Here is a 23,136-nt window from a genome sequence, read left to right as displayed (position 1 = left end):
TAATTCATCAACCTCTGTGCTGGCACTACCGACTGAGATTAACACGCATAGGACGACATGACCCCCTCAAGTGTAGAAGTCTCCTTGCAGAAGGCAGTTGGCAGCCCCAAGGGCACTCTGATCATCCTGAGGATGCTTTCAAGGCCTGGCACCCCAGCAGCTGCACCGCTCACACATATCACACGGATGATGTCAAGGCCTGCCTCGGCGGGCGTCGCCTCGTCTTTGCTGGCGACTCGACCATCCGTCAGCTATTCTGGGCAGCCCTCAGACGTCTCGATCAAGAAATGTACGAGCGAGAAGCTCGCAGTTTTGCCCTGGTCCAGGACAGGGCCGTGGATCTTTCTTTTCTGGTCCACCATGTACAACTCGACTTCGTCTGGGATCCGTGGCTTAATTCCACAGCCCTTTTTGGCCAGTTATCGCAGTTCAGATTGCACCCTGGAACAGCCGATTACGACAAGATAGCTAAGGAAGAGGGCCGAGACTCTCCCAGCGTCATTGTCTTGGGCACGCCGGGCCTTTCAGCTGCACGCAATGCCGGCACAAAATATCTTGGGACCTTTAGCGAAGGCATCAATACCGTGATACACTATCTTCGTGGCAACATCGATGACAGTATCCGTATCCCTAGATCTAAAGCGCAGGCGGCATACGACGAGCTGTCCAATCTTGTTGTGCTTGCGCCAGTGCAGTTTCCCGCATACGACAGGCTCTCCTTTAGCAGAGCCGAGCAGATCACGCCTGGAAAGATCAGAGCAATGAATTGGAATCTCGAGAACTCTGCCTCCCTGGATCAATCGCATATCATGTGGAGCTACAACCTTATGACTGAGGGACCCAACGACGCATACGACGAAGACGGGTTTCATGTGCTGGACAGGGTAGCGGACTGGCGTCTGAACATCATGCTTAACGCTCGCTGCAATACTGGTCTGGCTAGGAGCAGCCCATCGAGGAACAAGATCACATGTTGTGTTCCTTACTCGGTTCCGGCCAGAGTCCAGACTTTACTCCTAGTGTTGGCGTTTCTTGGTCTCCCTTGGTTGGTGTTGGACAGTGACCAAAAGGCTTTCGAGGCCTCTGGAGCTCGACGTCCCATCACAGCGCTGATCGCAGTGGCTTCCATGCTCGCCATCGCCAGTTATTGCTATCTCGCTGATAGAACGCATCTGTTCGACAAGAACGCAAAGCAATTTGACGCTTCATCAGTCGCATGGTCCTCCCTTTTGTTGGCCGTTCTAGCAACGGCTTCTGTCCGATCCAGTCGAGCGGGTTTTCTGACGCCAGTACATCGCAAGCCCGTGTCGTTCCTAGGCCGCGTCCAGACGGAAGAGTTGAAAGGCCTGATGCAAGGATTTCTTCTACTATACGACTTTCACGGTGCTTCGGAGATACCGGCCATGCACCTACCGTTCCGATTATCTGTGTCTGCCTACATTTTTTTCTTATGTTATGGCCACGCACGATACTTTCTGAGAACCGAGGACTTCTCCTTCACACGAGCAGCCCATATTCTATGCCGACTCAATGTTCTTAGCTGTCTTTTGTCGTTCATGTTGGATGCCCAATGGGCTACGCAGTACTTCTCTGCATTGGCCAGCTTCTGGTTCCTTGTCACCTATGCAACATTGGCAAGCTTCAGACACTTGAACAACAACCTGGCTCTGCTCGTGGTGAAGGTGCTGACAGCCGGTGTCATGACGTCTGTTATCATCGAAACCCCAGGGGTCGTCGGTGGCATTCTTCTGGCCCTGAACAAGTGTTTTGGTGTTGTTTGGGACGTTCAGAAAGTGCATCTCTACGTCTCACTTGACAGGTTCATCCCCATGTTTGGCGTACTGTTCGCAGCGGTGGTCCATCGTTTCACGGTTCTACAGCAGCAGCAGGATGATGGAGGAAAGAGCATACTAGTCAACACTGGCTCTCCGCTCGACAGGCTCAACTATGCTCTGGACCGGGAACTCGTTGGCATGATCTATCCAGGCAAAGATGCGATTTCCGTCAAATCAATCTGGATTGGGTTTTCCGGTCTATACCTCGTCGCACTCGGGGTATTGGGGTTTGCAGCAAATTCAGACAGCGACAACCGTGCCTACGATGCCTACCATCCCTACGCAAGCCCATGGGCGGTCCTGGCCATATTGGCTGTCCGAAATTGTCATCGTGGGCTGAGGCAGCGTCATATGGCTGGAGCTATAGCGCTTGGTCGCATCTCCTTGGAGACATCTATCCTGAAGACTCACATCTGGCTGGCCGGCGACGGGACGAGCATCCTCCGGATCGGCTCAGGAGGCCGGCACGGAACCATGGCCAGTTCGCTCGCCAGACCGGCAGAGCTGACAGTCCTAACTATTGTGTTCCTATGGGCGGCTATCAAATGCAGGGACTCTACGCAAAAGATCGCACAATGGCTTGGGCCAAAGGCGGGCGATCAAGGGCCATGGATCACAGTTCGGCGAGCGTCGGAGGACACGGGCGGCAGGCTCAAACAGGCAGCTGCGGGCCAATCATGGCAGGATGTCGATGATGAGGAAGCAGGAGTTCGAAGTGAAGACACAGCCATTCCGGGAAGCGATCCCAAGTGGAAGGTCGCGGGGATCATGGGAGTTCTCTGGCTTGGTAACATGGCGTACGGAGATCACTAGATGGCTGTTCGTGGCGTCTAGAGCGAGGAAAGTGACGACACGACACCTAGCATACATGCATCGAAGAATATGTACATCAGCATCATTAATCTGTGCCCAGAGGTAACTCGAACTCCCAAGGCTACGATGCAATTGGTGAAAACAATAGCCCTCTGCCGACCTTACCAAACTCACGAGGCGGTAGATGGCCCCCCCTTGGCATCCTGTTGAGGTTAGAAGATGCTCGAGTCGTGCTCGGTACACCAAACCGCCTCCCTGACCAAGGTAGGTACCGAGACACGCCAGGCCATGGGCGACGAAGTGCCTTACGTCACCACCCTGCGCCAGTCGCGACTTCATCTCACCATCATCCATCTCGTCCAGGACCTCTTCCTGCGCGGTTTCACATGTTCAATGCGACTGCTTCGTGCGAGCGTGCCGTGTGATAGCCTGTCATTCAGCCGCCGGGATGGCGAATGCACCCTGAGAGACGACAAAGGTACCCAACGCATAAAGCCAGTTGACACTGTTCCCAATGCACGCTCCGGGATCTGCACAATCTTCAAACATCACCTAGCCACCTAGAGCCTCTCGCAATACGAATGCGTTCAATATATTGGAATTCCTATTTCTACACACATTTTCTTTTTCTTCACCTTCTCTTTCGGCGAACCGTATGATATTTCACACGTCGCAAACATGATTCTCGGCCCCGTATCCCTCATTGACTGCGCCGTCTTCTGCGTCTTTCTTGCTCCTCAGCTCATCCTCCACGTTGGCCTCTTCCGCACAACCTACTTCGCGCTACGCGCTCTGCCCTTTCTGGTGTTGCGCATGCCGGCATCGCTTGTGAAGGAGAGGTTCATCCTACGACGCGACCAGCGGTCGCCATTCGTGGCGCGGGCGACATTGTTTGAGGATCTCGTCGTGCGGTGTGTGCGGTATGCCTTTGCGGAGATCCCGGCCAATGTTGGGCGCGTCTTCTTCTCCAAGGCTGTGGCGCTGCCGTTTCTACGGTGGAGGATGGCGCGGCATGGATTTGTGAGGTCGCCCGTCACGTGGAAAGAGTACAAGCAGGAGGTGAGTCGAGAATTCGCCATGGACGACTGATCAGCAACTAACAATGTACAGGGACCGGATGGCTTTCGGGGCATCTGGATAAGCGCGGACCCGTCCATGGTGCCTGACATGGTCCTCTATTACGTGCACGGTGGCGGCTTCGCCATGGGATCGACATACTTCTACCTTGAATTTCTGCTTGCGTGGCATGCGCTGCTTTGCAAAGCTGGGTACCGCAACCCGGCCATTTTTGCGCTTGAGTACTCGCTTGTGCCCGACCAAACGTACCCCACGCAAGTGCACGAGACATTGAGAGGCTACAGACATGTTCTCTCTGCAGTGGGAGATCCCGCGAAGGTGGTAGTGGGAGGAGATTCTGCGGGAGGCACACTCGTGCTCACGATGCTCTTGGAACTTGGGCAGTTGAGCAGCGCAAGGGCGTGTAAAAAGAAGTCCGAGCAGGAGGTGCCCAACAGCGAGCGTCAGCAGTATTGGAGGAGCGCATACGAGACACCCCTGCCGGGGTTAGCGGTCCTCATCTCACCGTGGGTAACGCTTATATCCGCCAAGCACGACAACTCAACGAGTGACTATCTCGACAAGTATCAGTTGCACGAGTACGCCATGCAGTATGCCGGCCGAGACCACATATCAGACCACACGGCATCACCGGGCCTGTGTACGGACCGTCAGTTGTGGGCGAATGCCAGTCCGCGCTGCGGCTTCTTCGTTATGTACGGGTCCGAGGAGGTGTTTGCGCCCGAGATACAGGAATTCATCAAGACAGCTGTCCGCGGTGCCGAAGTGGACAGCCGCAAAGAGACGGGAGGGATCCACGCGTGGCCTGTGGCGTCGCTATTCTTGTCGAGCTCAGAGGAACAGCGGCTGAGGGGGCTGAGAACGCTAACTGTATCCATTAGAAAACACATACTCTGACGAGTGGGGTCGACTGAGGAGGAAAGGGGCAAGAAGGGATGGGCGTGTCAGATTAGATCAAGTTATTCTGGTCCGTCTCAGACCTCGACCAAGGAACCTCAAAACCAGGGCCGGCGACAGCGCGGCGCGGCTTCTGCGGTCTTCGGTGCGATGAGCGGTCTCGGGCGTTTTAGGCTCATCTTGTAATCATCATACGTAGGGAGGAAGGGGTCGGGGATTTGATAGAAGACGGGGATCCATTACCTATGGAATTGTTCTGCCGATTTTACGCGCATTGGCGAGGCCATGTCGTGCATGCTGGAGGCACAATTGTTGACCTGCAGCGTGTGCGTCGGGCGTTCTTCGGATGGCACTAGAAATAGTCGCCGGTGCAGTTTGCGTGGGTCTCGTCGGGAGCTGAGGCCACGGCCTGATGCTGGCTGACTGGCTGACTGACGACAGGCAAGGCAGCTTGTAGTATCAGCTTGTTGACGCGTGGTACCGAGGATGGCGACCGTGCTGCTCATTCGAGGCAAGGATGGGCCGTCGTGTCCAGAAGGAACGTGACTGAGATTCTAAGAGTGTCATTAGGGTGAGACGCCCAAGTTCCAGGCCGTCCGCGAACACGTTGAGTAAGGCATGTGGGTATGGCTGCTGGCAACATGGCTGGGTAGGTGGATAGAGAGCGTCGTGTCGGTCGCAGTATCATGCCGGGCAGAAGTGGCAGTCACCGAGAAGCCGTCAGACAAGAGGCCAAACGCATGCATGGCGAGTTGAAATAGGCAGCAACCGAGCATGCCTAGGGACTCTGACGCAGATGCGCAGCGAGCGTGACATGCTTAATTGCCCTTCATGTGGTGAAAAGAACGCCCGATGCTGCAGGGAGTCCGAGCCTCGAGACAGAGATTGTGCCTGGTGCGAGAGAGGTAAGAGGCCAGAGCCCTGATCTTGCTTCTCCAACAAGCGAACGTGAGCTCGAGCTGCGACCACGTCGGGTGGTAGAATGCTAAGAGCGCAGCATATTCTTGGTTTGCATTTCGCGTCGGACGATATTAATGAGGTTTACTTCGCAAGATGCTTAAGGTAGGCACCTTAAAGGTAAGGTAGGTAGGTAGGTAGGTACAATGCACTCTGTACGAAGTCAAAAAAATTCAAGGCTGTCATGGGCAGGAGCAGCTCGGTCGATCATCGTTCATACCTAACCTGGCGCGTCAAGCCTAGCACTGGGCAAGCACCATCCTGCCTCGAGATGTGAGTGGTTGGGGGCGGTACTCCTGCGGATCCCTGCCGGTTGTGGCCTGGCGGCTGAGCGTGTGCTCCCCCCCTTCCCCCCTGCCAGCGGGAGCTGTTCTTGCTGGTGTACAAGAGGTGCGCCTGAAGGGGAGAGGGGCCTGAGGGGAAGACTCTCTCACCCACGATGCGCATATAAACGCGACATTTCCCTTCGCCCAAGTCGGACCCCCCCGGACGCCCTGCCTGCCTGACCGTCCTCCACCGTCAAAGACAATGTACTCTCCTGATTTGACCACTGCCGTCATCGACCATTGAGGTTAGCGTCATCACTTCTGCTACTTTTGAGAGAGACCGACACTTTTTATTATTTCATCTTTCAGAAAGGCCTGATTGAGTTCTCATCTCTATTGCGTACTTCCTTTTCTTCATTCCCTTTGTTCGAGTTGCTCGGTCTGGGCTCTCTCTCTCTCTCTCTCTCTCTGTGCCTTTGAGTTCCCATTCTCTGAGGAAACGAACGGACCACACCAGCGCCGTCTTGGCCCCCCACCAAAGTCCACCCAAATCGCGATCAGAACCCATCCCGTCATCTCACGGAGACGCGTCGACGCACCGACCACACAACACCACCAGGATAGGACTAGCGGTTCCTCGAGCTCGAAGCATCCTCCTCATCAGCCCTGTCACCTTTGGGTCCAGCGCCCCCTCTACCGTCGAGCTTTCTCTTGCTCCCTCGGGACTGGCGTTTGCTGGGCTTTGTCGGTTTGGGGCCCTGCTTTCACTGGTCGAACCCAACCCACTCGCGTGGTAAAGACATCCAGACTGTCGGATTTATTCCTGTCGTTGGAAGAGCAGCCATTCGGAGCTTTCATCCCATCCTCCCCCCGGTCTTTTGTAAGGAGACCATTCTCGAAGACAGGACACGAGAGGCACCAGCTAGTCCCACCTGGCGCCCAGTCGCTCTGTGCACACTCTGCTGTACCTAGAGGCATAGTCCTGCTGCGTCCTGCGAGTTGCGCCCCTCATCACACCTCTTGATAGGGCCCTCTGTCAGTTCCTTGCAGCGCACTTGTCCTCCTTCAGCAGACTGCGCTGTCTTGCGTAGTGGCGGTGTGTTTGCCATCTCCAATCGGACTCTGCCTCCACATTCCCAAGTCGGGCTGCGTCTGTACCGTGAATTCGCAGGAGACGCGGAACCTCCATTTCGTCAAATCGCCGCCGTCCCCCCCTCCATATCAAGCCCCGGAGCGACCGGCCGGCAGCCGAGCTGTGGTGTCCTTGCGCCGTTCCTCTTTCCACTCGAACCCCACGAACACAGCCGCCAAGGTAGAGTTCCTCCCTCGCCTCGCACCAAGAGACTTATACCTTAAGATCACTCGAGTGGGTAGGGAGGAGACTTCCCTTTATCTCGAAGCGCAAGCCATCATAAGCTTTCCCCTGGTTGGCTAATCAAACCAAAAAAAAAATCCATCCAGCTGGGACTTGAGACTGGGAAATACCCACCAAGGCCGGCTACCCCTCCAAGGAAAAAAAAAATTAGAGGCGCTTTTTTTTTAAAGGCCAAAGGCCCCAGTTGTCCCCCCCCCCCAAAACATTAAAACATGGCAGAGGAACCGTACGCGCCCAAGTCCCCCGACCTCCCTTCTTTCTATTCGGCAGCCCCCACTTCGCGCACCCCTCCAGCAGCAGCAGCAGCAGCAGCACCGCTACCACTACCAACGCAACCGCCATTGCACCCGTCTGGACCAGGACCACACCTGCAACTGCAACCGCAACAACATCCGCACCCGCACGCACAACCCCAGCACCTGCACCACCCCCACCAGCAACAGCTTCATCACTTGCAGGCTGCGGCCGCACCCTATGAGTACCCAACCCATTCGCAACAACTTCCTAGCCCGCCCAACAACCACCACCAACCCTATACAAACCCGCCCGCTCTAGCTCCTGGACCTACAGTTCCTGGACCTGCACAAGCTCCAAACATCGGCCTGGGATCTGTCAAGCAGGAGCCCCACTACCGGCCTGTCGCCATCAAGAGTGAATACCACCACAAGCCTCCGTATTCGCCACCACAGGCCGCCTCTCAGCAACCTCACTACCTTCCTCCCGAGTACCAGCAGCAGCAACATCAGCAGCAGCAGCAGCAGCATCATCGCGCCCAACACCTGCAACAGCAACAGCTCTCACCGCGACAGCCAAGTCAAGCCTCGCCACCTGGTCCAGCAGCTGTTTCTGCACAAGCTTTCTACGGCCACCAACCTTCTGTGGCTCTCCAGTACCAGCAGCAGCAACAACCGCCGCCGCCGCCGCAGACACACCCTGCGCATCAAGCTTATATAAAGCAAGAGTCTTTTGGTGCCGCGCCGCACTTCGGCAACACACACCACCGAACACTCTCCCATCCGCAATACATCCCACCCTCGCTGCAGGAACAGCAGCGCAAAGAGACTATGCCCCCGCGTCGCAACACCCAGCAGGCGCCGCCCCCGCCCGAGATTGATCCCTCGCCGGTGCGTACCAAGTTCCCGACGGCGCGCATCAAGCGCATCATGCAGGCGGATGAGGAGGTCGGCAAAGTAGCCCAGCAGACGCCCATCGCCGTGGGCAAGGCGTTGGAGATTTTCATGATCAACGTCGTCACCCGCGGTGCCGAGATTGCCAAGGAGAAAAACTCGAAGCGTGTCACGGCGCAAATGCTCAAGCAGGTCATCGAGACGGACGGTCAGTACGACTTTTTGGCCGACATTGCGGCCAAGGTAGGAGAGGACGACAAGAAGCGAGGCGGCAGCGGCAACAAGGCCGAGACCAGCTCCGAGGAAGAGATGGAGGTCGAGCAGCCGAAGAAGAAAGTGCGTGGCGGTCGCAAGAAGAAGGCAGCCACGTGAGGCGCCGCATAGGCCCGAAGGGAAGCTTTCATGCGTTGACGGTCTTGTCCAATTAGAATGACACGGCTTATGAGGGATGACGGTATCTTTATTTTTATTTTTCTCCATGACGGATTGGTGGAACGGACGGATTTGGGCGTTCGGGAGGGGCTACCCTCGCTGCGACTTGAGCATCTACACCGGCGTTTTGGTCTGCTCAGGTGCCCTAAAAGAGGCACACCGGGGCAAGGCATCTGACGCCTTCCTTCTGTAGCTTGGACCTTGAGGTCGGATTAGCGCGCGTTGAGGTCTATAGGCCATTTGGGTCTTTGGAACGGCATGCAATGAAGATTTTCTCTCTCTCTCTTTCTCTCCCTTCCTCTAAGATTCGAGGCATCATGTTACTTGACACGTTGTTCCTGTCACGTATCTCACTTCCGTCACATGGGAAGCCATGGTCGAGGATGTAGAGGGAGCAGCTTGATCGGCAGAGATGAGACTGAAGGGTGCGAGAAGTGGTCGCGGGAGGCATCCAACGGGGTTCGGGGCCCATGTAGATATCCGAGTGGAAGCAAAAAAAATGCGCGTAGCGGAGTCCTTCATGGAGCACGCATACCACCCTAGCCCTTTCGGAAACGAGACTTGGCGGCCAAGAACTCGGAAGTAAGAGGCCAAACCGACATCAGATGTCACCTAATAATGAACGGCAAAGGTGGCTCTCCCTGCTCGTCCCTCGTGTTTCTGCTTCGCCGAAGGGGAGGGGAGTGGAGGAGGTGTGCGGGGGCAGACGCGCCCCCGTAGACGGAAGAGCGGGTGCTGTGCACAGGCTCACGACCTATCGCTGCAGCGCCCGCTAAGCCTGGTACAGGAGGCGGGCAGCCTTGCTACTACCGGGACCTGCCTGCCTGCACCTTCTGGGCATGGTGGGCAGAGCAAAGCAAGCACCCTCAGTGGTAGAGCACCCTAGAGAGGCGGTTGCAGGCCGGTACCTGCCAGGAATCGGTAGGTATTGCTCCAGGTGGCCCTTTGGAACTAAGGCCCCCTGACGACTGACTTTGGCTTGACCGACTCGGCTCGAGGCCCCCCCCCCCCCCCCCCCCCCCCAAACCTAACAGGATCGCATTTCGAGATTCCAATCCCAATACCAATTCCAACAACCACCCGCCACCCACCATCGCCCTCTTCCCATCGCGAACAGATTCAAGAACAACAACAGCCACCCATAGAGCTCGCCCACCCAGCCATGCTCAACCACCCCAACGTCCAACCGGTCCATGCGCAACACCCATGAGGCCGCCCTAGCTCAGCCTCGCAGTTCTCCCCTCCCCCTTCGCCTTGCCTCGCCTCGCCTTAAAGTCTCGTTGGTTCGCTGCGTATAACCAATGTCGTGGGACCTGCTCAAACGCTTCCTCGAGTCCGATGTCTTCAACTCAAATCCCTTCCTCTCCGTCTCGTACCTCTCGTGAGCCATCCTTCCCGTCTCCTCCGTCAATTGCCAGCGCTAATCATCGTGTGTCTCCTCCCACCAGCCGCTATGCCGATCACGTTGGCATCCACTACGTGCTCTGCAATAAGTTGCGACAGTTCCCCTACGAGGACATTGAGTTCTTCCTGCCGCAGCTATGCCACCTTATAATCAGCGTCGACAATGAGTCCATGGCCCTGGAAGAATTTCTGCTGGACTTGTGTCAGGAATCTGTCACCGCCGCCCTTTTGGTTTGTTGCCCCTCATGACTAGGCAAGGCGCCTCAAGGGGGGTCACCAACAAGCAGCTGACCTTATGGTGCAGACATTCTGGCTCTTTCAGACATACTTGCACGACCTCTCCTTGACACCGCAAGCCAAGGCCTTCCAGACATGTCGGCGGGTGTACAACAAGGTCCAGCATATCGTTTTCGGCCTGCCCGATGCCGCTCGACACGAGAGAATCAAGGAGAACACGTTGCCCGTCACGGTCCTCGCCAGCTTCGTCCTCGCCAGTGTCGCCGTGCCAATGCTCCCCTCCTGGGCTGGACCCCTGGCCGTCGCGCAAGCTCGCAAGCCCCAACCGTCCGAGGACCTCATATCCGAGACACGTGAGAGCGCGAAACCGCCTGCCCGCGCCCACACCGTGACGGCCGTGAGCTCTCGGTCGAAGCGCATCAAGGACGGAAGCAGAACTACAAGCGCCCCCGACCCAAAGGGCCCGACAGGACCGCCGCACAGCCTTTCGCAGCCATCGATCGTTCGCCAGAACTCGGGTGATTCGGCCAAGACACCCACGGAACCCAAGCGACCATCCGCCCTGGCGATGAAGTCGCTCGAGGCCCGCCTCAGCTCTTCTTCACTGCCTCTGCCGGAGCTGCGGTCGCCGCGCATGGTCACTCGGCCATCGACCCCCGTGTCTGCCGGAATTGTGGCTCGTCCGGGCAAGCTCATGTCCAGGAGGCATTCACACCATCCCAAAAGCGGGCTGGACGTCTCCGATCTCACATGGAACCAAAAAGTCGGGCTCTTGCGGCAGAACTACTTCCGATGCCAGACCCAACTCCTCACAGCACTCGAGGGCATCTCCAACCGCCTCGTCATCGTGCCCAAGCCTGCGCGGCTCAGCGCCTTGCGTGCCGAGCTTGCTTTGATCGCGCAGGATCTGCCGGCCGAGGTTGACGTGCCGGTTATCTGTCCGCCAACGCTCGTTAATGGATCTCCGAGCAGGAGCCGACATCATCGAATCGTACGACTGAACCCTGCGGAAGCGACAGTACTGAACAGCGCGGAGAAGGTGCCCTTTCTCCTCATGGTCGAAGTCTTGAGGGACGACCTCTCGTTCGACCCAGACTCGGTCGACAATCAGAGGCTGCTTGCCACGCTTGTCACCGAGGAGGGGAGCTCAAGACGCATATTCGACTTGTCCGAATCGAAGCGAAGGATACCGGCCCTTGCGCGGGCCTTGGAACCTGTTGATCCCGTGGTTGACAGCGTCTTCGAGCCTGTGTCGGGCGATCTCGGTAGTTCGCCGCTGCTGAGACCATCCGACGATGAGCCGATCAGCAAATACCAGGGCAAGCATATTGCAGCCAACCATCCACAGCGACTTTCGAGCGGCGGCACGACAATGTCCAGCACGGTCTCGGACGTTGCCACTCCTCGGAGCTCGGGTGGCTCCACACGATCGAGCAGCCCGGGACCGTCGCGTAAAATGACGCTTACGGCCCGCACCAACACATCAGTAGACCAGCCGGATATCTCGGCGTTGGCGACACACATGCGCACGGCCTCGCAGATGCTCGCGCAGCTGGACGCGACGAGCGGCAAGAGGCCGAAGGGCGAGGTGGCAGCCATTCGAACGAGAATCATTGCCAGCATGCAGACCTTGGAGGAACAGAGTTTCGACCTGGACGATGGCACGGGGCCAACGTTTGACACGATCATCGCCAAGGCTTCAGCGGCGCAGGCCGCCATCGATCCCGACCTCGACGAGACGACGCCAGCTGAGACAAATGTCAACACGGCGGCCGGTCTGGCACGGATGGAGAACGACATCAAAACGGGCGGACTGCAGCGAAAGAGTGATCGGGACGACCCCAGCGCGGCCGTCTTTGGCGAGGCATGGCAGGCCAAGAAAGAGCGCATTCGAAAGACATCACCGTACGGCTGGATGAAGAACTGGGACCTCATCAGCGTCATTATCAAGACGGGCGACGACCTTCGGCAAGAGGCTTTTGCGTGTCAACTGATCCAGGTGTGCCACAAGATCTGGATCGATGCAGGTGTCGACGTATGGGTCAAATTGATGCGCATCCTCGTCACGGGGGAGAGCTCAGGTCTCGTCGAGACGATTACGAACGGTGTGTCGCTGCACTCGATCAAGCGCAGCCTGACTATGTCCATGATGGAGGCAGTACCAAACCAGCGGTCACGGCGGCTGGCGACGCTCAAGGACCACTTCATCAAGGCGTTCGGTCCGCCAGAGAGCGAGCCGCACCGAGCCGGCGTTGACGCGTTCAAGCGCTCGCTTGCGGCATACAGCATCATATCGTATATCCTGCAGCTGAAGGACCGGCATAACGGCAATGTGCTCATCGACAGCGAGGGCCACATTGTGCACATTGACTTTGGTTTCATGCTGTCCAACTCGCCAGGCTCGGTCGGGTTCGAGGCAGCGCCATTCAAGCTAACGCACGAGTACGTTGACGTGCTCGGGGGGATCGGGTCGCAGGATTATGATGACTTTAAGCAGCTCTGCAAACAGGCCTTCCAAGGTGAGTCCGGCAGTTGCTCTCATGTCTCGTGTATGTAATTGTACTAAAAACATGCGCAGCTCTCCGACGGTCGGCGGATAACATTATTGACCTTGTGGCCATGATGGGTCGCGAGTCCAAGATGCCGTGTTTCTCGGCGGGCGTGACGCAGGCGACGTACAACCTGCGCCAGCGCTTCCAGCTCCAGCTCAGTGCGGACGAAGCTGAGCAGTACGTCGAGACGGACCTGATTGGCAAGTCCTTGGGAAGTTACTACACGCGACTGTAAGTTCCCTTCCTTCGCATGCGGCCCCCCTACGCCGTGAAGATTCCAGCCTGCCTCTCTGCTCTGACGCGCCAGGAACTTGACTGACATGTTTCCCAGTTATGATACCTTCCAGTATAGGACGCAGGGAATCTACTAGGCCGTGCCGGGCGAGCGAGAGCCACGTATTTGGGTGGCGTTCTGGGGCGGGAATAGAACAGTGGTGGATGCGTGTCTAGAGAATAACAGGGGCCCCAGCTGGCCTTGCCGGAGAGATTTTTTGCAAAAAGGAAGAAGAGGGAGAGATGGTTTCTTTATGTTTGTGCGTGCGGCGCATGTGAGTGGACGTGGGTGAACAGAAGAAGCATGGGGCGATTCTGGACCAGACGCCGAGGCGGGAGTCCCTGAAAGGGCTTTGAAATTTCCAAGCTGCATTGTGGTGTCTGAAACTGCTATGGCTTTGTGTTCTCCGAGAGCGTGTTGTCGTAGGCGGAAGCCTTGTGCTCTGTGGTCTGCGAGCCATGACGTGGCTGGCTGCATGGAAACGTTTGGCCGCCTTCGAGCGCGCTGATGGCTGTCATTGATCTTGACATAGCCCCCCTTTCCCACCCCGCCGGGTTCGCTCGCCTAGGTAGCTACCATGCCACCATGCAGCCCGCGGCGCCCGGCCCCCTGGCATTTTTCCTTTCCTTTTCTGCTATTGATAGTCCGAAGCTGAAGACCGTGAGGCATCCTCAAACTGTCCGACTGACCCGTGTAGACGGCAGCCTGCCCTGGCGCCACACCATTCGTCGTCCGGCTCCCTGGTAGAGAGGACAGGGAAGGATTGATAGAGGCGTACGAGGCGATGATGTTCCAGGGGTGGCGTAGGTGTTGTGTGTCGGCGAAAAGGGTCGAGGCCCGGGGGCATTTTAGTCACATATCGTTGCAATCTCGGGGGGAGGTGGTGTCCGAGGGCAGTTCGGTGTCGAGTGTAGGGCCGGTGACGAGGCTGTGTGTGCGCTTTTTCATGCTGCTTTCTGAATGAGGGAGGTTGCTCTGCACATGTCGTGGGGGCCGCCGGAGGGGCGACATGCGATGGTGTGCAAGGCTGGCCTGTGATGCCTGAGCCGTGGGCTTTTGTTGCCTGTCAGGCGAAGCGACGACTACATTGTCACAGTAGGATTGAGGAAACTTCGGGTAGGGGTATCGGAGCTCTGGAGGGCAAAGGCATCTCGTCCGCCTGCAAGATTAGGCACGTTTCCTGTTTGCTAAACGAAAATGAACTTTGCCGGAGGGTATCCTGACACCCTTCGAGATTGGCGAATACCAAAGCACCCATGATGATGCAAACCGCTCTCTTGCCAGGACTGTACGCCAGACGGAACCTACTCCCTCATCCCCAGAAAACCTTCAAAGTCCCTTGACAAGACTTCGGAACATCTACATTTTGAGGATAAACGTACTCTAAAAGAACGAAGCAGAATAAACAACAAGACCTCAAAATACACTGGCCATCAGAAAAAGAACTGCGACTGACTCCCGAGACACCACTCCCTGATCACCTTTTTTCCGTTTTCACTCTATACATATGACAACCTTTCAGTGTAAATCGCAAACAGACTCAAAAGACCCAATCAAATAAACAAGCCTCTATTCAGGAATCACGCTTCGTCTTCGTCGTCATCACCATCAGCGTCGGAGTTCAGCTGCTCCGTACTACTCTCCCTCCAGACCTCAACCTCAAAGAACGGCACAGTCTCCTTCCCGAAGAAGAAGCTGAGGTCGTCCGCCGCGAACAAAGCCATGTCGCAGGCGACGCCGTCGAGGTGCGCCCGGCGCGCCTTGGCCCGGTAGCCGCTCGTGTCCTGCTGACCCACGCATGCGATGGCGCCGATGAGCAGGGCGCGGCGGGTTGGGCGTGAGATGGTTGTCAGGACGTTGAGGGGCGCGGCTTCGTTGTTGGCTGCCGTGTTGATAGCCAGGCGGACGGGAAGGAGGGGTGGGATTAGCGGGGGCACGCGGGGGTGCGTGGTGAAACGGGGCGGGGGAGCTGCTGTTACTGTTGCCCGTGAGGACAGGGCAAGGCCTCTTGCGCCATGGGCCGAAGACCTGGGAGCTGGATGAGGCAGAAGATGGGGAGGCGGCGGCGGAGGCGGCGGCGAGCTCTGATGTCTGGGAGCTGAGTCGGGCAGTGAAGAAGAGGGCAGGGGGGGAGGAGGAGCTGGGAGGGAGACGGGCCGGGACGTGTTGTGACCGGTCTCGTACCTGTTGAGAAAATTCTTCGCACGGGTGATGTTGGCCTGCAGTTTGAGCTCTTCCCAGTCAGAATCGTCTGATGAGCTGTCGTAGGCGGGTTCCTCGGGCTGTCTCGTGGCGGCAGGCGGCCTGCCTGAGGGGGTAGGTGGCGAGACTTTTGAGGTTTTCTTCAAGCTCAGGTGCCGGTGAACATGATATGCTGACTTGATGAACAGACCCTTGAGTGCCAGTTCAACACTAGATCCCTGGTCTATCAGAACGACCGTCTTGCAGTTGTTTCGTGCCTGGACAGCCAATGCGTGCCAGACTTTTGCCGCCGGATCTCGAGACGTGACGACACTGATTTGAGCATCAGGAGGACATGAAAAGTTGAGATTATCTGTAGCCTGTCAATCAGCGAGCTGGCCATGCAAGAAGCGACTTTTTCGGTTATCTGCTGGGAGGAGGGGTGGAAGACACCGGCTGGAGCAGACATACCGGAGATTTGCTGCCGAAGATAGCTCCATGTCTGCAACTGGGACTCGGATGACATGTTATGCCCACGCATTGATGATGTCGAGGAGAGCGGGATAGGGGTCGTGACAAGCATAAAGGGTTGTTGAGGAGGGCTTCCGCATGTTCGGATGGCTGAATTTACCAGAGAGATCCACACATGTCAAGGTGGAATGAATGGGGCAGGGTATTTAATACCCGAGGACGATGAGAGAGGGCAGAGAAGTGAAGAAGGAAGACGCCGGGTACTTATTGTTGTGCGATTCGATGATCACATTCATCGGGTCCGACCCTGTCGAGAGCCCGCGACCAGGAGAGGTACTGAGGTACCTTAAACCGAACGAAGGTACCTCAGAAAAGAAGGTACCTCAAGGGAAGGAAGGCACCTCCAGGGAAGGAAGGCACCTCCAGGGAAGGAAGGCACCTCCAGGGAAGGAAGGCACCTCCAGGGAAGGAAGGCACCTCGTCGGGAAGGAACCTCAAGGGAAGGAAGGTAACTCAAAGCAAGGCACCCTCAAGTGAGGGAGCGGCGGCGCTCGTCAGACGGTGCGCGGCTCTCAAACCAGAGCGGGCAAGGGGGCTGGCCACAAGTCAAAGTGAGGCGGACTCCCAGCCAGCCGACACCTCTCCTCGACATTCAGGCTCGTGCCGACGGCGAACACAGAAAGGTCTTAGACCTCCCATATTTATTGTGCCATCAGACCGGCGAGCAGCAAGTACCACATGACGACGCTCATCACCACAGCACACAGAAGGGGGGGGGGGGGGGGAGGCGGCGTGGTAGACCGATCCTTTGATGATGCTTTTGCAACATCGGCATGTACAGTACCCCAAATACCAGGTCAACTCATGTCGGCGAGGCGTCGGACGCCGTTCGGCTGGCAACCTACGGCAACCGCAGTTACAGGCCTGCTGCCACCAAACATGAAGCGGCTGACTACCTCATAAAATCATCAATCAGGGCACGCTGAGGACTGCATGTACTGGTCCGCTCGCCCATCGGGAGCTCACCTTCTCCTGCAGGACCTTTTGCTCAGAGTCGAAAGGAATGGCCAACTAGGCAAACGACAGGTCGGGCAACAAGCAATAGTGTCAGACAAACAACGACGAACCGGAGGGGGTAGGAACTCAAGAACGAAACCAGTGGCATCGTCATGCAGAAGGAGTCGAGTAGTGTTGAGGAGCATGCCGCCACGCCGACATGTACACACATCACACCTTGCATGTGTATCAACCGACATGAAAGCAGCGTCGTCACGCGCCCCATGCTGCTGTAACCTCCCGCGTGCTGAACGGTGAGCGTCGGTGAACCAAGTGGCGTGGGTGTCCGGAGATTGGAATGTGTCTCCCAAACGGGATAGCAGCGTACGGCCTAGAGAATCTGCTCAGAATGACAGAGCTCTTGCATGGCTTCGCCCGGCATGGCGCGACGGGCAGGGAATTTCATGTTGTCTCTTTTCCGCGCCTCCCAGCCTCTATCAGGTATCCGAAGGGAATTCAAACTCCCGCCCATCTTGCCTCACTTGATCAGGCATCTCATTCAGTGCGACAAACTCCTTGGCCTTGGCCCGTCCTTATTGTCGAAAGAGATGACTGTCACATCAGGCACTCGAGCACGCAACAAATGTTGGGCAGCAAAAAACAAGGGCCCGCTGGTGTCGTCCCAAGACGTAAGGCGTGGACACCGTACAACGATAATTGAGGAGTGCCTCGCCAGTTCTGCTGCCCATATTGTCCAACTTGAAGGCGGAACCAAGCAGTGAGTACAAGGTAAGGGCTGTTCTTCTGAACAAGGGTCCGGACCTCATCAGTGAAAGGTCAGCCCTGGCACTTGACTTAGTGACAGATCACACCCTGGTACGGGCCGACGCAGAGCAAAATGCTGGAGGTCTCGTCCGCCAGTCAGGCAGCCGACCAACATGCGACATGGAACCTAGGACAAAACCGACCACCAGCTCGAGACACATCTCACGAGGTGGGCACTCAACTCCTCTGCGCATGGGGGAAACCCTGCTCCGGCAGTGTCGATGAATTTTGCCAACCATGTCAATCACCTCGTTGCCTCACCCAGACCCCGTGGCTTGTAGTGCATCCAAACCTCCTTCTCGTCCCAGGAGGGCTCCATGCTTGCTTTCGTCGCTCATGGTCGTATTCCGAACCCGGTCATAACACCGGTACTCGCCTCTCATCCTAGGCTACCTGTACTACTATATTACATCTGCAAAGCAGTCAACCGCGCAGTGACCGCCTCCACGAGGGCAGTCTCGCGGTCCAAAAGTCCGCGAACCTGTCTTAACTTGGCCTTTCGGACCTCCGAAGGTATCCTGAGATCGCCTGACTGTGACGCCGAAAGTTCTTTGCCCTCTTTGTCATTGGCGCCCTCGGCAACCTCGCTCTCTTTTTGTATCCGTGCCACCTCGCCCGCCAATTCCTCACGCAGTTGCTGCACAGCTTGCACCCGCTTAGACATTTGCGACTGCGTCTTGGCAGCTGGTGCATCCCGCGATGTTGAGCCCAACAAATTGGCCTCCAGACTTTTAACTTCCTCGACCAACGCCCTCTCTTTGGTGCTGAGCTCACGTGTTGCGACTTTGCCTGCGTGCTTCCTGATGCGTTCCAGGCGTTCACCAAGCTCGCGTTGCCGGTCCTGTGCCCGGGCGATGCGACGCTCAAATCTGGTCTCGTCGCTCTCGCCCTTGCCCTCGCCCTCTTTGTCGTTGCCCGAGATCCTGTCAATCTTGTCCTTGACTTCGTTGGCTTTGTAAATCTGATCCTTCAGCTCCTGTTGCAAGGTGCTGCAACGTCGGAAAAGCTCTGCCACGGCAACCGCCAGCTTATGTGTGTCGTCGCCGAGCACCCTGTGAGCGTCTGTCAAGATCTGCAGCGTCACTGGCGATAGCCGCACTTCCTGGTTGAGTATCGTGCGATGACGCGAGCTCCGCAGCATGGAAAGAAGCTCTGGGAGGCCGGACTGTTGACCAAAAGCATGCGAAGGCTGGAAAGCTGGGCGGGGCTCATAAAAGTCCAGGGGTTGCATGTCTGCCATTTTCTCCTCGTGCAGAGGAGTCTCCTGGCGAACCGGACTGAAGTCTTCTTCAGGCGTCTCAAACGTGAGGGCGATCGGCTCGAACGCCGTTCCTGACAACAGGAAGTAGCCCAGGTCAAGATCGCGAATGGCGACAGCTGCGGCAAGCGGGACCAAGACATCGGCAGATGGTTGCGTGTACAGCCTTTCGCGGGTCGAGTTTTGTCCATTGACAAGGAGTCCTAGTCGAAAGTCCGCCCCAGCCTCTACATCGCCCTGCAACTCGCCCTCAAGGCGGAACACCCAAGGCGACAACGAGATGTATGTCAAACCAGCGTGATGAGAAATAAAGAAAGAATAGCGTGATGTGACATCTGTAGAGAACATTGGCCAGCTGTCTTCGGCGACCTCGGTTGGCCGCATAGTGTCGATCGATTGGAACGTCAGTAGGGATGGGGGATCGGCAAGCTGAGCGAGGCGACTGATCCTTGATTTCTTGCCCTTCGGAGGCAGCCATTGGGCCTCGACGCCCTCCAGGTCAAGCAACACTCTGACCTGGCCGGATGAAGAAAGAAGGCAGACGATTGACAGGGACAGGCCTTCTTGTTCGCCTTCGTCCATATCCAATAATTCATCCTCACCCATCATGAGCTCCTCCGTGTCGATTTTCTTTCCAATAACATGGATATCGGTCAAGAGACCATCAAGGTCATCGCCTTCAGGATCGGCGAGGAGATCAAAAGGACCTTGCAGGCGGGGCACAGCGCCTGGCTTTGATGGCCGGTTGTAGATTTCCACGGAAGGTTCGGCGATACCCGCCTCGATAATGCGAGGCTCTTGAGAGTCAATCTCGCCCATCCACTCGAGCTGCTGTTGGGCTAGAAGCCTGGCGTGCTCCGTAACGTCGGGGTCATCTTCTATCGCGGCGACCTTGGCGACGATCGAAACGGAAAGCGACGGGATCAGAGTGGGAGGCGGCGCCCAGCGTTCGGGAAGAAGAGGGCACAGCGCGTACACGTCTCCCTCGGTCATAGCAACCCAGAGAGTCATTGGGCTCCAACCGCCCGATCCACGCCCGGCGAAGCATGCCGAGGCGACCTCCATCTCGTAACTGTCGGGCGAAAATGCTGTGCCGGCAGAGGTTGACGCTGTGAAATCCTGGTCCAGTGTTTGGCCATCTGCGAGCTTCTTCAAGTCGATAGATACGGTAGGCTTGTCGGTGGACCATCGGTTCTCTACAGAAAGCTCCCAGAGCCGCACAGTGGCGTCCGTCGTCACAGTCACCACGCAGGAGCTCTTGACTCCCAACGGGTGCCACAGCGCAGAGGCCAGTGGTGCCGCAGTCGAAACGTGGGTGGTCGGGCCAACCATGCGAAAGTTGGTTTTGAGAGGTCCCGTGTCATCGGATGTCAAATGCGAAGGATCGGGCAAGGCGCAGACGTGGATGGTGTGCGATGTCAAGACGGCAAGGTGGTTCGAGTCGGGCGATATGATGAGCTGTCGGATGTCCATCGCGACGGGTGTCTTGATGGTCTGGTCCTTTTGTTAGCCTAGATCTGTAACCCGAATCAAACGTATCATACACGAAAGCCCTCCGCTGCTGCGGCTTCCTCGATTGAGGCCTGGAGATCATCTGAATCCTCCCTCTTTATCTTGCTAGCGGAGCGTCCGCCAGGGTGTTTGGCAGTCCATTTCTCCTTCAAGTATGCCAGGTCACCCCATCGCAATTCTTTGCCGACGGCGACAAAGACTTCAGTGCCGCGGCGAGCGATCGTGCGTTTGGACCCAGGAATGTTCTGCTTTTTAGAGTTGTAGGGTGATGCAGCGTCTGCAGATGGAGCAAATAACCGCTGACCGGGCCCTTGCGACAGCCATGGAGCCGTATAGCTCTTAATCTTTGGCATGGCGGCCGTCTGACTGGGAATATTCTCCCCCGTCGATGGTAGAAAGAACCAGTGTGCCTCTCAGAAGGTAGTCGCTCTGGACGGTGAGCTCGGTGCGGTATGGCGAGTTGGGAAGATGCGAAGTTAGCCCAGCCGCCGGGATGGAAGGTGTGAAAGGCGAAGCTTGCCCCAAGCAGCCCAAAAAAACATAGCCTAGCGCAATGCAGTTGACCAGACAGGCACGACCCACGGACAGGGAAGTAACCACACACACACCGAGATCGGATCCACTTTCGTGCGCCCGGCTGGCAAGCTTGAGCTTCATGGACTTCAATTGGTGTCTGTTCATGCCAGTGCCTGCTCCTGTTCATATTATCTTTGTCGCCTCAACCGAGAACACACAAGCCTCTGATCAGTGACCGATATACCCGCCGACGTCAGATCTCATCAGGGATCGTCTCAGAAAGATCGCGAACGGCTGCAGCGCACGCATCGCCACGGCAGAACGACAGCCCCTCTACCACCATGACCCAACACATTCGCAGTACCGTCGAGCGCCTCGACAGGCCAAGCGCCTACTATCACAACAAGGTGAGCCGCTCCTCTGGATGGCGTTCCTGAAGACTGTATATCTAATGCCCCGCAGAACAAGCGCAGAAGATACAACGACCGCGAGGAGGAGGCCGATGCACCTCCTGCTCCCCAGGAAGACCCTCTCGCCAATTCGACGACCCTCTACGTCGGCAACCTGTCATTCTACACCACAGAGGAGCAGGTGTACGAGCTGTTCGCCAAGTGCGGCGAGATCAAGCGCCTCGTCATGGGTCTTGACCGCTTCAACAAGACGCCTTGCGGGTTCTGCTTCGTTGAATATTTCACCCACCAGGACGCGCTGGATTGCATGAAGTACATTGGTGGCACCAAGCTCGACGAGCGTGTTATCCGCACGGATCTTGACCCTGGTTTCGAAGAGGGCCGCCAATACGGTCGTGGCAAGAGCGGAGGACAGGTGCGTGATGAGTATCGCGAAGACTACGACGAGGGACGCGGTGGTCATGGCAGGGCGCTCGAGGCGGAGCGTCTCCGGGAAGTGCAGAACAACAACAGAGGAGCTGAGGCTGAGTATGGACGCACAAGGTAAATGGCCAAGGACACGGTGCGAGCTACAAGTGGTAGGGCAGGGTAGATACCCTCAGCGAGCTGCTAGATGAATATCTCATGACATCAAGAAGACATGCAATCGAGTGCCAGCATTCATCCTGCAATGTTTTACATCAAATTCAATTCCACACCCTCTAGCTGGTTTAAGGTATCCCAGCAAAACCTATACATGTTGTACACAGACGTTCCTTCAGCCAGCACTCGTATGCGTCATTTGCTCGAGTGCGGTCCGTCCCAGCTGCACATGGTGCGGTGCATCCATTGATACAGGCCATGAATATCCTGCCAGAGCCCCAATCAACTCGGATGTTGCCAGGGCGACGCCCACTGTCACCAGAAGAGAACAACGTTGCTCGTATAGTCGATACTGCCCCCACGAGCGTCCATCTAGTAACCAGGAGGATTGACTCTCTGCGAAACCCTCGTCCACTTCGGCAGCTCTGTTCAAAGATCAGCACCCGCCAACGCCGCACCTAGATCCCCTCTCCCCAAAACAAAGGGAAAAACTCACTGTGAATGCCCTTGCGATACCTCTTTTCCTTCCGGTCGAACATGGTGTACTTGTCCTTTGGCAGCATTTCTTGCTCCGTCGGCATCTCAGCCTTCCACTGCTCCACCGCCGCGATCGTCGCGCCTTGCCGCGCCAGCGCCGCGTCCACGGTTGCGATCACAGAGTCGACGGCTCGGAGGCGCTCGCGGTGCCGGCGCTTCTGGAACTTGGAGAGCCTCCAGGGGATCTTCCAGAGGAGGCCGCCCGACAGGGGGGAGGTCATGCGGAAGGGACCGAACATGGTTGTGTTTGCTGCGGGCGTCTTTCGTGCCCGGCGAATTCTGGGGGGGAAAGGGCAGGGCGATTGAAAACTCGTCGGCGTTCGAAATTGTAGATTGAGTCGCCTTGGGTCGTCCTCAGTGACGGTCGCGTCGTCGTCGGCGTCGTCGTTCGTAGGTTGGTCAGGCCTGTGAATTTTGGATGGAACCTGCACGCAGCTGGCTGTCAGGCAGTCAGGCAATCCGCTCCTCGCTGGCGGACTTTTCCCGCTCCCCTGCATGGGCCACGACCAACAGTCCACTGGCTGGCCGGCTGGCAGGGGCAAGGCTCCACCCCGGCACAGCAGGCGCCCCCGCGTGTCCGACCCGGTGAGAGCACCAGTGCG

The 23,136-nt window shown here is 57.0% G+C and overlaps 8 protein-coding genes across 8 annotated transcripts; 5 read left to right on the top strand and 3 right to left on the bottom strand.

Moving 5' to 3' along the window:
• Positions 1-57: 57 nt before the first annotated feature.
• On the top strand, positions 58-2,648 carry VDAG_05880 (uncharacterized protein; the record flags this gene model as incomplete). Its single annotated transcript, XM_009655277.1, has 2 exons — positions 58-289; positions 406-2,648. The coding sequence occupies 2 exons, from the start codon at positions 58-60 to the stop codon at positions 2,646-2,648; spliced, it is 2,475 nt and encodes an 824-aa protein (XP_009653572.1).
• Positions 2,649-3,326: 678 nt separating this feature from the next.
• Positions 3,327-4,622, top strand: VDAG_05879 (alpha/beta hydrolase fold protein; the record flags this gene model as incomplete). Its single annotated transcript, XM_009655276.1, has 2 exons — positions 3,327-3,707; positions 3,759-4,622. The coding sequence occupies 2 exons, from the start codon at positions 3,327-3,329 to the stop codon at positions 4,620-4,622; spliced, it is 1,245 nt and encodes a 414-aa protein (XP_009653571.1).
• A 2,810-nt stretch (positions 4,623-7,432) lies between these two features.
• On the top strand, positions 7,433-8,719 carry VDAG_05878 (DNA polymerase epsilon subunit C; the record flags this gene model as incomplete). Its single annotated transcript, XM_009655275.1, has 1 exon — positions 7,433-8,719. The coding sequence occupies one exon, from the start codon at positions 7,433-7,435 to the stop codon at positions 8,717-8,719; it is 1,287 nt and encodes a 428-aa protein (XP_009653570.1).
• A 1,361-nt stretch (positions 8,720-10,080) lies between these two features.
• Positions 10,081-13,343, top strand: VDAG_05877 (phosphatidylinositol 4-kinase PIK1; the record flags this gene model as incomplete). Its single annotated transcript, XM_009655274.1, has 5 exons — positions 10,081-10,160; positions 10,228-10,414; positions 10,488-12,939; positions 12,999-13,203; positions 13,304-13,343. The coding sequence occupies 5 exons, from the start codon at positions 10,081-10,083 to the stop codon at positions 13,341-13,343; spliced, it is 2,964 nt and encodes a 987-aa protein (XP_009653569.1).
• Positions 13,344-14,376: 1,033 nt separating this feature from the next.
• Positions 14,377-15,953, bottom strand: VDAG_05876 (uncharacterized protein; the record flags this gene model as incomplete). The annotated part of the gene is made up of 2 exons (XM_009655273.1): positions 14,377-15,800; positions 15,899-15,953. The coding sequence occupies 2 exons, from the start codon at positions 15,951-15,953 to the stop codon at positions 14,827-14,829; spliced, it is 1,029 nt and encodes a 342-aa protein (XP_009653568.1). The 3' UTR covers positions 14,377-14,826.
• A 2,172-nt stretch (positions 15,954-18,125) lies between these two features.
• Positions 18,126-20,842, bottom strand: VDAG_05875 (uncharacterized protein; the record flags this gene model as incomplete). Its single annotated transcript, XM_009655272.1, has 2 exons — positions 18,126-20,471; positions 20,522-20,842. 2 exons carry the CDS (start codon positions 20,840-20,842, stop codon positions 18,126-18,128), a joined length of 2,667 nt encoding a protein of 888 aa, XP_009653567.1.
• A 504-nt stretch (positions 20,843-21,346) lies between these two features.
• VDAG_05874 (nuclear cap-binding protein subunit 2) lies at positions 21,347-21,962 on the top strand (the record flags this gene model as incomplete). Its single annotated transcript, XM_009655271.1, has 2 exons — positions 21,347-21,412; positions 21,468-21,962. 2 exons carry the CDS (start codon positions 21,347-21,349, stop codon positions 21,960-21,962), a joined length of 561 nt encoding a protein of 186 aa, XP_009653566.1.
• Positions 21,963-22,172: 210 nt separating this feature from the next.
• On the bottom strand, positions 22,173-22,773 carry VDAG_05873 (54S ribosomal protein L31; the record flags this gene model as incomplete). The annotated part of the gene is made up of 2 exons (XM_009655270.1): positions 22,173-22,309; positions 22,494-22,773. 2 exons carry the CDS (start codon positions 22,771-22,773, stop codon positions 22,173-22,175), a joined length of 417 nt encoding a protein of 138 aa, XP_009653565.1.
• Between the last annotated feature and the right edge of the window lie 363 nt (positions 22,774-23,136).

Source organism: Verticillium dahliae, genomic scaffold (genome assembly GCF_000150675.1).
Source record: "Verticillium dahliae VdLs.17 supercont1.11 genomic scaffold, whole genome shotgun sequence".
Lineage (NCBI taxonomy): Eukaryota > Fungi > Ascomycota > Sordariomycetes > Glomerellales > Plectosphaerellaceae > Verticillium > Verticillium dahliae.
This window is presented reverse-complemented; position numbering and strand designations above follow the sequence as displayed.